Below are 15,624 nucleotides of genomic sequence, written 5' to 3'. Positions count from 1 at the left end.
AGAATCTCCTGCATTGCAGGTAGACTCTTTACCTACTGAGCCACCAGGGATCTGGTACTGGACTGCCAGGGAAATCCCCAATTTTTTTGATGCATGGTATAGTGAGTGTTGAGAAAGGCTATGAACAGGACATTTGCATCACCCCCAAATCTCCAATGGCCCTTCCTTTCCCCCCACTGCCATCTCACCCCTAAAACTCCCAAGCTGTAGTCTGACTCTATAGTTTTGCCATCTCCAGGATGTCATATAGATGAAATCATACAGAATGCAGGGGCTTCCCTGGTGGCTCAACCGGTAAAGAACCTGCCTGCTAGGAGATGTAAGAGACCTGGGTTTGATCCCTGGGTCGGGAAGATCCCCTAGAGAAGGAAATGGCAGCCCAATCCAGTATTTTTTTTTTTTCCCTTCAGTATTCTTGCCTGGAAATCTCATGGACAGAGGAGCCTGGGGAGCTACAGTCCATGGGGTTGCAAAAGAGTCAGGCATGATTAGCAACTAAACAACAGCAAAGCAACCACCTGTATTCTGGGAGATGAAAACATTACATGACATAATAGCACCTGGATCAACAGTGGATTTTGAGTGACTGGGCATGCACACGCTTGCTCTTTGGATGATGGTGAATTGAGCTGTCTGGACCAATCCAGTATTCTTGCCTGGAAAATTCCATGGACAGAGGAGCCTGGCCGGCTACAGTCCATGGCGTCGCAAGAGTCAGACACGACTGAGCGTGCGTGCACTACAGAATGCAGCCTCTGGTGTCCGGCCGCCTCCTTTCTGCACAGTACACTTGAGATCCCCCTGCCGTCCCAGCACCAGCAGCCTGGTCCTGCTTCCCGAGTGCTGTGTCATTGTCTGGAGGGAACGCAGTCTGCTTCTCCGTTTGCCAGGTGAATGACTGGGTTGCTTCCAGTTTGCGGAGATTATGAACAAAGCTGCTCTAAATGTTTGCATACAGGTGATTATGTAAATGCCTGTTTTCACCCCTCCTGTGTGAACAGTGAGAAGTAAGGTTGCTGGGTCAGAGAGTAAATGATGGTTTAAATACAACAAGCTGCTTCCAAAGAGGCTTTACACTTTCAAGTGCCCACCAACAGAGCATGGGAACGGGCTGTCCTACATCCTCAGGAGCCAAGGTCTTCACTGTTGAGCCAGTCTAACATGTGTGTCCTTGTATCTCACTGCTGTTTTTTAAATATATGAACTTTTAAAAATCAGTACATCTAATTATGACATCTTATTCAAAGTAGTGGCCAACGTGAACAACATTTTAAGATGCCCACAACTGTAACACAACACAAAAAAGTAACTGATCTGTAGTAGTGGGAAAGTTGCAGGCATTGCTTTTACCACTGTGATTCGCTGCCAGCGTTCAGATTCCCTAGTAAAGCTAAAATTTCAGCTATATCCGTGAAAATAAAGATGTAATATTTTCTTCCATCAATTTCACAGATACTGCTGACTTCTACCAGGGTTTAGAAGTCCTGCTTTCAGAGTAAATTCTGGACACATTCAGGACACACAGCTGCAAAGATTTAGAGAATAGGCAGGACCCTATTCAAGAATCCCCTCTGCAGTGCAGACGTACGTTCTGTGATGTTTCTGTCCTTGCTGTGTTTGTGGTGGTTGCTGGAGGTTCCCACTTGCAGCCTGTATGTTCAGGACTCACTGATGATGTATTTGAAAACAAGTTCACCTACTCAAGTTATGGTTTTCCTTGAACAGCAAATAGCTTCCAAGTCCTTATCAAACTGTCAGCTTAGTTAACGTGTTAAGGGGAACAATTCATTTCACTGTCTTCCACCTAAGAGGTCAGCAGGGTGTGACCTGTGGGGCAGCCAGGGACGGGGGCAATGTGGCCACTGTGCTGATGGGGTAGTCCTGGGGGCAGATCTTCTTGGTCAGCCGCCCCTTCTTCAACGCTCAGGCCTCCTGGTATGATGGTGAGAGGGTAGGGGCTGAGTGGGTGGAGTCTACCTCTATTCTGAGCCGTCTTCTAGGTCCTGTGGGTAACTGCAATCTGAATCATAGGCGCTCTGGATCCCACAGGTCACAAATGGCACAATGACGCGAGTGGGGCCATCTAACTGATTGAAGTCTGGATCGTAAGAGTGGTCCAGTAGCGGCTTGGTCAGGTCGGGCAGGAAGCCCTCAGGAGGGTCATAACCCTTACAGACAGCAAAGGCCTCGATGCTGGCGTTCCGGCTGCTCCTGGGCTTGGCACAGATCACGCTGGAGAAGAAGACACGCAGCTGGCTGTAGACCAGTGTCACATCCCGGCCTCGGAAGATCTTGGCCACAAAGCAGCCCCCTGGCTTCAGGACGTGTGTAGCAATGTTCAGAGCAGCTAGGAGGAGCTGGGACTGCATATACTCGTCGACGTCGTGGAGGCCGGTCACATCAGGGGCCCCATCACACACCACTAGGTCCGCGGGGCAGCCCTCAAAGTGCTGGACGATCTCCTTGGCAGTGGACAGCTGGGCGATGTCCCCCTGGATCTGCACCACGCCCGGCAGTGGGGCCATGGCCTGAAGATCCACAGCCACCACGTGGCCAGAGCCCTGGCCCCCAATCTTCTGACTCAGCACCTGGGTCCAGCCGCCGGGGGCCGCACACAGGTCCACGGCCCGCATCACGCCTTGGAAGAGGTGGAATTCCTCATCCAGCTGCAGCAGCTTGAAGGCGCTGTGGGCACGCCAGCCATTCTCCTTGGCGAGGCGGTGATAGACATCCTGCTTGTCCTCTGACGTCCGGCCCATCTCACAGTGTGTCCAGGCACCTGCCAACAGCAAGCTCAAATTTTCAGTTGGGAGAAAAGGAATGAAGCAGGTCACCAGTCCAGGAGCAGTACAAGCCTCGGCGGGAGCGCAAACCAGTGAGAAGTTACAGGATTTCAGTTTGTGTTCTCAGTTGATCTGAGTATCTGTCGCAGATGCCTAAGGGCAAGTGGAGTGTGGCAAGCTTGTCATCAAGGAAAGCGGTGGTTCGTGCAAAGCCAAGACCAGACCTGAATGTACCACGTGAGTTTCAGTATCTTGTGCCTATGTGGCCAGTCTGGCGAACTCTCTCACTGTTGTTCTGCAGGGGGCACAGGTTCAATCCGTGGTCAGGTCAGGAAACTAGGACCCTGTATACCACGTGGCATAGCCAAAAACGAAAGAAAAGAAAAATGAATCATTCCTGTTTTCACAGTTCTTCACTGGGAAATGATAAGAAATATATAATATACTGGTCTCTGTCCCCAGCTCCTGACACAGAGCTCCTAGAACCCATGAAATCGCCTGAGTGGCAGGGCTGCCAGGAGGGTCTTTTGATCTAACCAGGTGATTCTTGGTGGGCTCCTGGCCAGAGGATGGTCACCAGGAAGACTATATACTATGGTCAGAAGCTTGGAACCTTCAGCCTCCCTCTCCATCCTCTGCAGAGTAAAGGGCTAGACAATGAGTTAATAATCAGGCCCAAGTAATGGGACCTCCACTGAATCCCAAAGGACAGGTCTAGGGAAGCTTCCTGGCTGGTGAACGCAGGAAGGTATGGAGACTGGAGCCCAGCAAAGGCACAGGGACTCCACACGCCTTCCCCACACTCTGCCCCATGAATCTCTTCCTTTAATCATAAACCAGTAACCTAGAAGTAAACTTTTCCTGAGTTCTGTTCTAGCAAATGATTCAACCTGAGGATCGTGGAATCCTGACTTATAGCTGGTGGGTCAAAAGGCCAGGTGACAACCTGCAACGTCTAACTGGCACCTGAACTGGGCCCGTCTGAGGGGCTCTGCGCTACTCTTGGGCTCTCAGCATCCAACTGAGTTCTGCCAGGACAGCTGGCCAATGTCACGAGGACCTGGAGAACTGCTTGGTGTGGGAAACCCCATGCATCTGGTGTCGGAAGTGTTGTGAGTACAGAAAATAGGTGTTTTATTATTTATATATTCTATGTACTTCATGTATGGATGTGAGAGTGGGACTGTGAAGCAAGCTGAGTGCCAAAGAATTGATGCTTTTGAACTGTGGTGTTGGAGAAGACACTTGAGAGTCCCTTGGACTGCAAGGAGATCAGCCCTGGGTGTTCTCTGAAAGGACTGATGCTAAAGCTGAAACTCCAGTACTTTGGCCGCCTCATGTGAAGAGTTGACTCATTGGAAAAGACTCTGATGCTGGGAGGGACTGGGGGCAGGAGAAGGGGACGACAGAGAATGAGATGGCTGGATGGCATCACCGACTTGATGGATGTGAGTCTGAGTGAACTCCGGGAGTTGGTGATGGACAGGGAGGCCTGGTGTGCTGCGATTCATGGGGTCGCAAAGAGTGGGACACGACTGAGCGACTGAACTGAACTGATGTACTTCATAAGTTGTGTCTTTTGCAAATGTTTTCTCCTAGTAACTCTCTTCTTTCTCTCAATGTTTTTCACATAGCAAATGTTTTTAACTTCTACTTTTTTTTCTTTTATAGATTGTGCTTTTGGTGTTGTATCCAAGAAATCTTATTAAAAACTTTTTATTTTTGTCCACACCAGGTCTTCATTGCTGCACATGGGCTTTCTCTAGTTGGGGCAGGTAGGGGCCACTATTTGTTGGGGTGCCCAGGCTTCTCATTGCAGTGGCTTCTGTTGTGGAGCACAGGCTCTGGGCACCTGGGTTCAGTAGTTGTGGCACAAAGGCTTAGCTGCTCCCAAGATCAAGGATCGAACCCACGTCCCTTGCACTGGCAGGCAGATTCTTATCTACTGTACCACCAGGGAAGTCCCAAGAAACTTTATCCAAGGCTACAAAGATTTTTTTCCTGTATTTCAGAATTGAGTTTTACATTTCCAGTCCATTTTGTGTCCATCCCTATGTATGGTATGAGGTAGGGACTGAGATTATGGCCATAAAGTTTTAAATTTCAGTTGTTTTAATTTCTAGATCTGGTTTTTGTTTTCATCTGCTTGGTCTCTGATGACCCTGTCTCTTCTCCATTTGCTTCTTTCACCATATTAAATACATTTTCCACATTTTATTCTAGATCCAGCAATTCTAGCATCTAACATACCTTCAGCTATGAGTCTCTCACTCCTGAGGCCTCTGTGCTATGCATACTGTGGTTTTCTATTATGAACGTACATTCTGGGGGTGGCGGGGTGGGGGGGGGTCCGCTGGCCTGAGGCTTGGAGGTAAGGGTTCCTCCAGTGAGGCTAACATTTTCTGAGGTCAGTCCTCTGGGCTTAGACATGGTGCTAATGGTTTCCCAGCCCTCATGTGGTGATTATTCACGAGAACACCACCAGACCAAGCCCAGCATCATCCCATGTGCCACAGAGGGAACTGAGGCTGAGAGGGGAGCCTCCCGCATAGGACAAAATCCAGTTGGTATCTTCAGCCCTTCCAGTCCTTCACAACTTGGGACTAAAGCCCAGGACACAGATGACTCCCTATTTCCAAATGTGCTTGAATAAAGTACATGCACTGAAGACAAATATATTTTATAGGATGTTCAGATCTCATTTCTTCCATCCCAGTACAAAATATAAATTCAGGGGAAACATTTGTAAGTTTTTCAGATCACAGTATCTGATACACAATTTCTTTTAAAGATTTTTATGTGAACCAATAAAAAAGTTACAAAATTGCTTGTTTTGTTTTCGCTTTTTGGATGCATGGCATGTGGGACCTCAGCTCCCTGACCAGGGATCAAACCCACACCCCCTGCATTAGAAGAAGTCTTTTTTTGTTTTTTTTAATATTTATTTTTATTTATCCATTTATTTGGCTGTACCAAGTCTTAGTTACAACATGCAAACTCTTGCTTGTGGCATGTGGGATCTAGTTCCCCAACCAGACATTGAACCCAGCCGCCCTGCATTGGGAGTGCAGAATCTTAGCCGCTGGACCACCAGGGAATTCCCTAGTAGGCGAAGTCTTAACCACTGAATCTCCAGGGAAATCCCTGATATAGAATTTCTATGCAGAAAAATTCTCAAACTCAATTTGAAGAAAAAAAATTTTTTTTAATTTTTCTGCCATCTGGTCTTACTTGCAGCATTAAGTGATCTTCATTGCTGCCTGTGGGATCTTTAGTTGCGGCAAGTGGGAACATGGCGTCTTAACTATTGGACCACCAGCTGCTGCTAAGTAGCTTCAGTCGTGTCCAACCTTGCGCAACTCCGTAGACGGCAGCCCCCCAGGCTCCCTGTTCCTGGGATTCTCCAAGCAAGAACACTGGAGTGGGTTGCCATTTCCTTCTCCAATGCACGAAAGTGAAAAGGGAAAGTGAAGTCGCTCAGTCGTGTCCGACTCTTCGAGACCCCATGGACTGCAGCCCACCAGGCTCCTCCGTCCATGGGACCACCAGGGAACTCCCCAAAACTTTTTCCCGTTTTTTTAATCAGTGTACGGCTGAAATGAAGTTTCTTAACTATATACAAAAAGAAACAGAGCCATAAAGGAAAAAACAACTATGTAAAAATGTTCTGTAGGTGTTGTTAGTCACTCAGTCTCGTCCAACTCTTTGCGACCCCACGAACTGTAGCACACCAGGCTTCTCTGTCCATGGAACTCTCCAGGCAAGAATACCAGAGTGGACTGCCATTCCCTTCTCCAGAGGAACTTCCTGACCCAGGGATCGAACCCTGGTCTAGTGCACCACAGGCAGATTCTTTACTGCTTGAGCTACAGGCAAGTCCTATGTTCTAAACAAAGTAAAAATGTTCTAAACAAAGTAAAAATGTTCTAAACAAAGTAAAAAGACAAAAATAATCAAGGGGGAAATATATGCAGTATTTCATTTATAGCTGCAAAGGGAAAATATCCCTAACATAAAAAGAGCCCCTACAAATTAGTAAGAAAACAACTTACTGGGGAAATGGGCAAAGAGTATGAAGGGCATTTACAAAAGAGATCATGACAGCGGGCAACAGCAGCTAAGAAAAAGTAACATAGTTCAACAGCAGGATGCCCTTTCACTTCCTCAACTGACAAACCTTCATGATGTAAAGGGTCCTCCCCCACATGGCATATAGGAATATAAGTTGCTATATTTGGGGAGAAATTCTGTCAATACCTGTTAAGATTTTTACAATTTATTCATTTTTAAAACCAATCGTTTATTAAACTTTTTATTTTATACTGGAGTATGGTTGATCACAATAAACTGGAAAATTCTGAAAGAGATGGGAATACCAGACCACCTAACCTGCCTCTTGAGAAACCTATATGCAGGTCAGGAAGCAAGTCAGAATTGGTCATGGAACAACAGACTGGTTCCAAATCGGAAAGGAGTATGTCAAGGCTGTATATTGTCATCCTGCTTATTTAGCTTATATGCAGAGTACATCATAAGAAATGCTGGGCTGGAAAAAGCACAAGCTGGAATCAAGATTGCCGGGAGAAATATCAATAACTTCAGATGTGCAGATGACACCACCCTTATGGCAGAAAGTGAAGAGGAACTAAAAGGCTTCTTGATGAAAGTAAAAGAGGAGAGTGAAAAAGTTGGCTTAAAGCTCAACATTCAGAAAATGAAGATCATGGCATCTGGTCCCATTACTTCATGGGAAATAGATGGGGAAACAGTGGGAACAGTGTCAGACTTTATTTTGGGGGGCTCCAAAATCACTGCAGATGGTGACTGCAGCCATGAAATTAAAAGACGCTTACTCCTTGGAAGGAAAGTTATGACCAACCTAGACAGCATATTGGAAAGCAGAGACATTTCTTTGCCAACAAATGTCCATCTAGTCAAGGCTATGGTTTTTCCAGTAGTCCTGTATGGGTGTGAGAGTTGGACTGTGAAGAAAGCTGAGTGCCGAAGAATTGATGCTTTTGAACTGTGGTGTTGCAGATCTTGAGAGTCCCTTGGACTGCAAGGAGATCCAACCAGTCCATTCTAAAGGAGATCAGTCCTGGGTGTTCATTGGAAGGACTGATGCTGAAGCTGAAACTCCAATACTTTGGCCACCTCATGCGAAGAGTTGACTCTCATTGGAAAAGACCCGGACGCTGGGAGGGATTGGGAGCAGGAGGAGAAGGGGACGACAGAGGATGAGACGGCTGGATGGGATCACCAACTCTAAGGACATGATTTTGAGTGAACTCCGGGAGTTGGTGATGGACAGGGAGGCTTGGCATGCTGTGATTCATTGGGTTGCAAAGTCAGACACGACTGAGCGACTAGATGGTTGATTAACAATGCTGTCATAGTTTCAGGTGGACGGCAAAGGGACTTAGTCACACATATACATGTATCCATTCTCCCCCTAACTCCCCTCCCACCCAGGCTGCCACATAACACTGAACAGAGTTCTGTGCTATACAGCGAGATCCTTATTACGATTTTATGTATGTATATCTTTGACCTATTATCCTAATTTAGTTCCTACTAATGGGAATCTATAGAAACAAAGCAGAACGACCTACATTTTAAAATACTTACCTCAATGACTAAAATCAAAGATCTCTCTTGGTAAATGTCCCATTGCACTTGAAAATACGTGGGTTATTCTCAAATATCTTTTGACACTGATTTCTAACATAATTCCACAGTGATAAGAGAAAAGACTGTATGATTTAATACATTTATACCATGAAATTTTTGCACCTTGTTTTATGTTTCTGAATATGTTGCAATGTCTCCTGGTTTATACTCTATGGGAACTTGAATAAAATTTTTATTCTGCTGTTAGGTGAAAACTGTATAAATTTAATTATGTTGAATTGGTTCGTAGCATTTTTCAGGTCTACTATATCCTACATTTCTGTCTATTCATTCTATTATTATTAATTTTTTTTTTTTTACTTTACAATACTGTATTGTTTTTTTTAATCATTTTTTTCATTCTATTATTTTTGAGAGCTTGATACTGAAACCAAATCCAACTAAAAATCTTTATTTATCTACTTAAAAATAATTGTGATAGTGGATCTATATGTAACTTTGTTCTGTATTTTCCAAGTCTCCTGTAAATGTGTTATCATACTTTCATAATTTAAAAAATTTAAAAAAAAATTTTTTTTTAAATACTTACCTTAGTACGACTCTGTAGTGGTAAAAGCCGGACTCTAAGTGAAAAACCCATCAATGGGGAATAATGAAATAAATATAGTATATGCTCACTGTGGATTATTATTAGTCATAAAAAGAATTAAGTTGTTTATCTCTTGACTTGAATAGATGTTGGAGATCTATTGTGTGAGGAAAAAAAAGTGGGGTGGGGTGGGGTAAATAGATCTAAGAAGGACAGAGAACAGAAAGGAATTCTTATTTTTCTATGTTGTTTGAATTTTTATGAGACTATATTTTATAATATTTAAAAACTAACTGTAGGACTGTCCTCATGGCCCACTGGTTAAGATTCCATACTTCCAATGCAGGAAGGGCAGGTTCAATCCCTGGTCAGGGAAGTATGATTCCATATGCTGTGGTGTGGTCAAAAAAAAGTAAGTCAAAATACAAAAATAAGCCAGGTGACCTTCCCAGTGGTCCAGTGGTTAAGAATCCACGTTCCAATGTAGGGGGCATGGGTTGGATTCCTGATCAGGGAACTAAGATTCCACATGCTGTGGGACAACTAAGCCTGCAATACCACAACCAAGACCTGATGCATCCAAATACAGAAGTAAATAAATAAGTAAGTACTTTAAAAAAGTCAGACACAAATATATAATCTCTGTGGCAGCTCGAATGAAACAAACACAGCAGAACAGCAAAGCTGGGTTTTCCTTCTTCTTAGAGTACCTCAGCACCACAACTCTGCATCGAGCACAGTCTTTCGCTACTCTCCTCCACATGGTCGGTGTCACCAAAACTTTGAGGGCCCAAGAATCATTTTAGATCATTTTGTTCTCCTAGTCAAAACGTGTAGTGCCCCACAGTTCTCAGGGTCATTCCTGAAAACCATATTCTTATACCACCCAACAACTGATGATCCTCCCCAAACTTCCCCAAGGACCCCTACATTCTATTATCATCAACTTTCAAATATTAAAACTGCACTGCTTTTGGGCATCCATAAAGGAAATTGTTATGATGATCATTGATATTTAATTATTATGAACCATCAGTATCAACAGGCCCAGGAGTACAGTCACATCCAGAAGTACTCTGTATCACACTGTTCTCATTAAACCTATTTTTCTTTGCAATCTCATCTGCTACATATTGTTAAAAGGTGAAAGTTCTATTTATCTATTACCTCGACGTCAACATTAAGTAGACACTTTTATAAATAAACTCACATGTCCATTTGCTTGACTAAAGGTTAGAGAAATGTGTGTGCAATACCTGAGTCATTTGTAGGCGTTGGCCATCTCTACACTACACAAAGCCCCTAGGAAGATTTTAAGATTCGACATCGCATCTGGAAAATAAACCTGGTTTTGAGAGACCCTCCACGCCCTCAGTTCTGCAGACGCTGAGACAGCACGTCTCATTCTCAGACCCCGGCCCCGTGAGGCAGGGGAACCGATAACCCAATCTGGCAGCCTGGGAGCCTAGAGCTTTTTTGCACGTGAACTGCGAGCTACGCGAAGCTAAACCAGGTTTCCGTGAGGAAGGAATCCTTATCAGCTTCGGGGACAGACTTCCGTCCCTGAAACTGCGCAAAGGTGTCCGCAGTTCTCGCTGGGTCCTGGGGAAGGCCTCCGGAGAGAGGGGGTGGGGAAGCGCCTCTTCCGACTGACGCGCCCGGCGGAGCACCCGGAGGCGTCAGCACCGAAGACACCGGAGCACCCGGTGCTCCGGTGAGAGGCCTCCGGAGAGAGGGGGTGGGGAAGCGCCTCTTCCGTCAGCACGCGCCCGGCGGAGCACCCGGAGGCGTCAGCTGGGGGCACCCGGGAGGAGAGTCACCAGGGCAGTCACTGGGGGGGCTGCGGAGGACTGAGGGTGAGGTGGGCCGCGGGAACCGTGGGGCCACGGGCGGGCGCGGGGGCTGAAAGCTGCGCCGCCATGAGCCGCCCTCCGCCCCCCGCCCGGGTGCGGACAAGCTTCTGCACTCACCGTAGCTGCCCGGCGACGCGACGGCGAGCGCCAGCGGGGCAAGAGCTGCGTCAGCAGAAAGGGTGACCGAACCCTTCCAGCTTACCAGCCGGCTGGCCTAGCCCAGTGCGCAGGCGCAGCGTCGGCTAAGCGGCGCTGGGGGAAGGTATAGGAACCGGAAAGAGAGGCGGGATGCGGGCGGGATCTGCGCGCCGGTGCTCGGTCAGCGCCTGCGCACTCCCCCGGCCTTGTTCTCCCGCGGTCACCAGGGCCGAAGCCCTCGTTCAGTCATTCCGTTTTGCATCCAACTCGTCCGTGCGCTCCTCCCCCGTCCGGTCCACCCCCTCACCACATACTTAATTACCTGTTAACGTTGACGAAGCACATCTCGTCCTTGCCCTGATAGAACCTGCAATCTAGGGAGGAGGGGACACACATCAACAAGTAAATAACCAATTAGAAAATAAGGCTAGGCCAGACAGGCCGAGCAGCTTGAGAAAGGGAGGTGGTGGTTGAGTGCCTATTTTCAGTTGGGGGGAGTCAGAAAATGCCTAATAGGCTAAGCTGGGATTTAAAGGTCCACAGGGATAATTTGTTTTCTCTTGTGACCAGGGAGATGGTCCAGTGTGTCTATCCCTGGTTTCACTCTTGCTGCCACTAAACACCATCTGCACTGCAGACAGGGTGAGCTTTCAAAACTGAAAATCAAGTCACCTTCCAGGTTTCAACCTTCCCCATTTGCTTAGAATGAAATCCAGATTGCTTGTCATGACCTTGTCCCTGTTTCTGCATGGAACTTACACTGTTCTGAATTGTTCTATTATCTGTCTGGAGTAGGACAATGTAACCTCCTTTTCTACTTTGCTCATAGATTTAGCTCCAGAGCCTTAAAAACAAATTGCCACATGGTATGCTCAATAAAGGGATTCCCTGGTGGTTCAGACAGTAAAGCCTCTCTCTACCTGCAATGTGGGAGACCTGGGTTCGATCCCTGGGTTGGGAAGATCCCCTGGAGAAAAAAATGGCAAACCACTCCAGTACTCTTGCCTAGAAAATTCTATGGATGGAGAAGCCTGGTGGGCTACCGTCCATGGGGTCACAAAGACACGACTGAGTGACTTCACTTCACATGCTCAATAAACATCAGCTGAATAAAGCAATAATTTTCCCTCTCATTAGCTTTGATTTTCTTAAAGAAATGAACCAAGTGTTGCTTTTTCAAAAACAATTTCCATCACCAGTGATAAAGCTGCCATGTGATATGCTTCAATAAATATTTGCTAAAGAGGATAAAATAGGACCACAGCACAGCTGGGAAAACACTGCTACCTTGTACAAGGTAGTACTGGAGAACAAGAATATTATGAATAATAAAATACACCCAGGTCTTTCCTCCCTGTGTGGCTTTGGAACACAGTGGCCAGGAACACATGGTCTCTGAGGAGAGAATTGGTGATTTCACTGAAAGACTCCATTCCTTCTAGTTCCTTCTACCCTGTGGGGGAGAGGCAAGGAGAAAAAAACTTCAGCTTCCATCACTACTTGGTTTCTCTGTATTTTGTTTCCACATGAATGAAATAAATACAACTAATATCTTATTTTAACTTGAACAGTAGTTTTCTATGAAAGACAAAACAAGCAAGCATATAAAAAGGTCAATTTATTATACCTTTTGTTTGGTGGGATATCAGTGCCCTTTAAAACCCTACTATTCAAGTACAAATGATTATGTTTACAAAGTATTTACAATTTCAGTCTTCTTTCTTTATATTTTAAAACACAACAGCTATCTGGACACAACAGTTAACAAAAAATCCTGAAGGTGGCAAAAGGGAAAGCCTCTGCCTGAAGAGGCTCACTTCAGTCTCCTGCTTCCCCCAGCCCTCTGACCACCGCCCAGCCCCTACTAGAGCAAATGCCTCTGAATCAATGAAAAACTGCGTGACTGATTTCCGTGATGGCCAATTCCAGTTTGACAGTGTTTGGCTGCTGTCTTTATGTTTTATGTTCTGAAGATTTCTTTCAGTCATTACCACTGCACTGTGGGGCGGGGGTGGGGACCCGGTTCTGCAAGGTAATATGGGATTCTGCCAACAGTATCAATCTGAGGAAACCTGGAAAACACCACCCTAAACTCACACTTAAATATGGAAAGTTTAACCTTTAAAACAGAAGGTCAAGAAAACAATACACTGGAACTTCTACCTACAAATGACACTACTGAAGAATATGAGGTCAGTGGCGACATCTAGATGTTAACTAAATTGAGCGAGACCAATAAAACTATTTTCTCTCCCATATCTTGAGACAGGGAATTGCGAAGGACAACAACTTCTTTCACTCACATGGTAAGACAGGGCAGGAGTTCCACACTGCAAATATTCGGACTCCAGTTCTGTTCTCTTAGAAGGCTTTTGAGAGACTTTTCTAAATTTCTCTTCTAGTGTTCTAGATTAATAGAGGACTTCTATTCAGGCAGCTATTTCTAGGATATTCTAAACACTCAACATTTCACCACCATCTACAAAGAGACCGTCAACACTCCATGAAAAATAAGAACAAAACCATCGGCTGCACAAATTAAAATAAGCTGAAAAGGAGAATTCCTTTTTAGTTCTGCACATTTGAGGATTAAAAAAAGTGTAGAAACTCTCCTCAGCACCCAGCTATGAAGTATTTCCTGCACGCAGTACTCTCTCATCACAGCAGGTACCAAAGCACAATGAACAAATCAGAAGTGTTCTGTTTGGTGTGTTTTGGTATTACAGTGTTCTGTTTTGGTTGTTCAATTTATTGAAATATTAAATCTCTCCCACTTTCAACACCTGATTTTAACTTTTTTCCAAATTTCGTGCCAAGAAGGCAAAAATGAGCTGCTTAGTTGGCTTCACGAAGGTATCAATTGCCATATTACTGTCCACATAAATTGATGGGAAATAAGGAAAATTCAGGACAGAACACTTTCCTTTTTGTCATAAAAAGTGATATAAAGGGGGAGGAAACATTGGTTAAAATGAAAAATCTCTTGGTATGCTAGAACTGTTCCTTATTACACAGAGACCTCACACAACCTGATCTCCAGGACCAAAACTGTAAAATATGCACAGAGACAGAGCAGAGAGGGTGTCATCAGACATGTGCCTTTCCCTTAGGTGGACACTTCCAGGTAAGCAGACATCATCACCCAATCAAGTCCACTGAAGTTGCCATAGTGGAAAAAAAAACACCTAAAAGCAGCAAACACAGGGCCACTTCTCTGCCCCTCAACCATGGGGCAGCCACCCCAAAGAGCTTGGACAGCTCCCTGCTTTAGGCAGAAACCCAAGCAGCAGATCTACTCACAGATGAGACATGACAAGTCTAGTATGAAGATGCCACCACATCCATTTCTGTAGATTATACTTGTAGGTGCATAAACACACTACCTGTACAAAGAGACTTCTCACCTCCGCAGGTCACGCCTGGGCTGGGCATGAGAGCAAAGGGGCGATGCAGGCTACCTGCCCTCAGTGGGCGTCTTGCCCCACCCTGCACTCAGCAGCGCACTCTGCAATGTGACAACCCTTGCACAGCACTCTGGGCCCTGAACCACTCCCAGATGGGAGCCTCACAAAATCTTCAGGAGCTGCCTCAATACTCTAAGTCCAATTACAAGTTTATCTAAAACCTGGGAAAATACTGTGGATGCACTGGGATGGGAACAGTCCCAAAGGTTCCGCTTACATGGAAACTGGTCACTCTAGGGGAAGCCACACCTGTGCTCTTTGGAATGAAAATTCAACCTCAGGTCACTTCCCTTCAATACCAGCTGGGGACACGTTATGAATGTGCTTCAATGTGTATCAGTACTAAGCCTCTCCTTTAAGGGTCCAAACAAGTCACATTTTAGAAAGGAGGGAAAAAACCACACTGGTTTTCTCTGAGATGACCTACCTTAGATATTAGACAGTTTTTCTCCTCCCATACTGTGTTTCCAAATAGGAATAAAGAACCAAACAGAGGCAGATGCTGTCAGACCACGTTTTAGCTTCATATGCTCTACTTTATGACTCACTGCACCTTCCAAATGGCTGCTTGCAATGTGCAAAACACTGTACACTAACCGAGAAATTCTAGCTGGCTTTCAAGACCCAGCACTATTGCTCTGAAGGAGAAACTAAAGGTCAAACATCCAGGAAAAACTGCCACTGTCGCTTTTTCAACCAGTTACGTAACACAGAAAGGGTGTTCACTGAGGACTGCTGCTCTAGGTACCGAACATCCCACAGGACCCAGTCCCAGGGTTCAGTAAATAAAGTCTATCCCATCTTGGTGGGACGGTGCGACACACAGGTAGCCCGCCTGGGGCTGCCCCTCTGTCCCAACTAGGGGCACGGAGGCTTGGTGGGCGTCTTTAATCTGACGGCAGGGACTCTCATCTGGAGCTTGGGCTGCTGGCTTGGGCTGTCGGAGGTGGCTGGCACCTGGGCAGGGGTGGGGACGCCAGGGGTCTGCAGCTGGGCGGCCGCTGTGGTCACCACTTGCTGCTGCATGAGCTTCTGCTGCACCACCTGTGCTGTCGCTGTCACCGCAGGGATCATCTGGACCTGCTGCCCAGCAGCTGTCGCCTGGGTGAGAGTCACAGTCTGTGGGGAAGCCTGAGCCAAAACAGAAACACACAGTGGAGAAAATG

General features: G+C 46.0%; 1 protein-coding gene and 1 pseudogene across 7 annotated transcripts in view; both read right to left on the bottom strand.

The window, feature by feature from the left end:
- On the bottom strand, window positions 497–11,283 carry LOC102175147 (annotated as a pseudogene).
- Window positions 12,596–15,624, bottom strand: part of EP400 (E1A binding protein p400) — a 113,163-nt gene continuing 110,134 nt past the window's right edge. For all 7 annotated transcript variants that reach the window (XM_018061438.1, XM_018061442.1, XM_018061439.1 and 4 more), the window contains one exon: window positions 12,596–15,589. In XM_018061438.1, the coding sequence (XP_017916927.1) occupies window positions 15,317–15,589 (273 nt within the window). In that variant the 3' untranslated portion in view covers window positions 12,596–15,316. The remainder of the gene's footprint in view (window positions 15,590–15,624) is intronic.

This window comes from Capra hircus, chromosome 17 (assembly GCF_001704415.2).
Source record: "Capra hircus breed San Clemente chromosome 17, ASM170441v1, whole genome shotgun sequence".
Classification (NCBI taxonomy): Eukaryota; Metazoa; Chordata; class Mammalia; order Artiodactyla; family Bovidae; genus Capra; species Capra hircus.
This window is presented reverse-complemented; position numbering and strand designations above follow the sequence as displayed.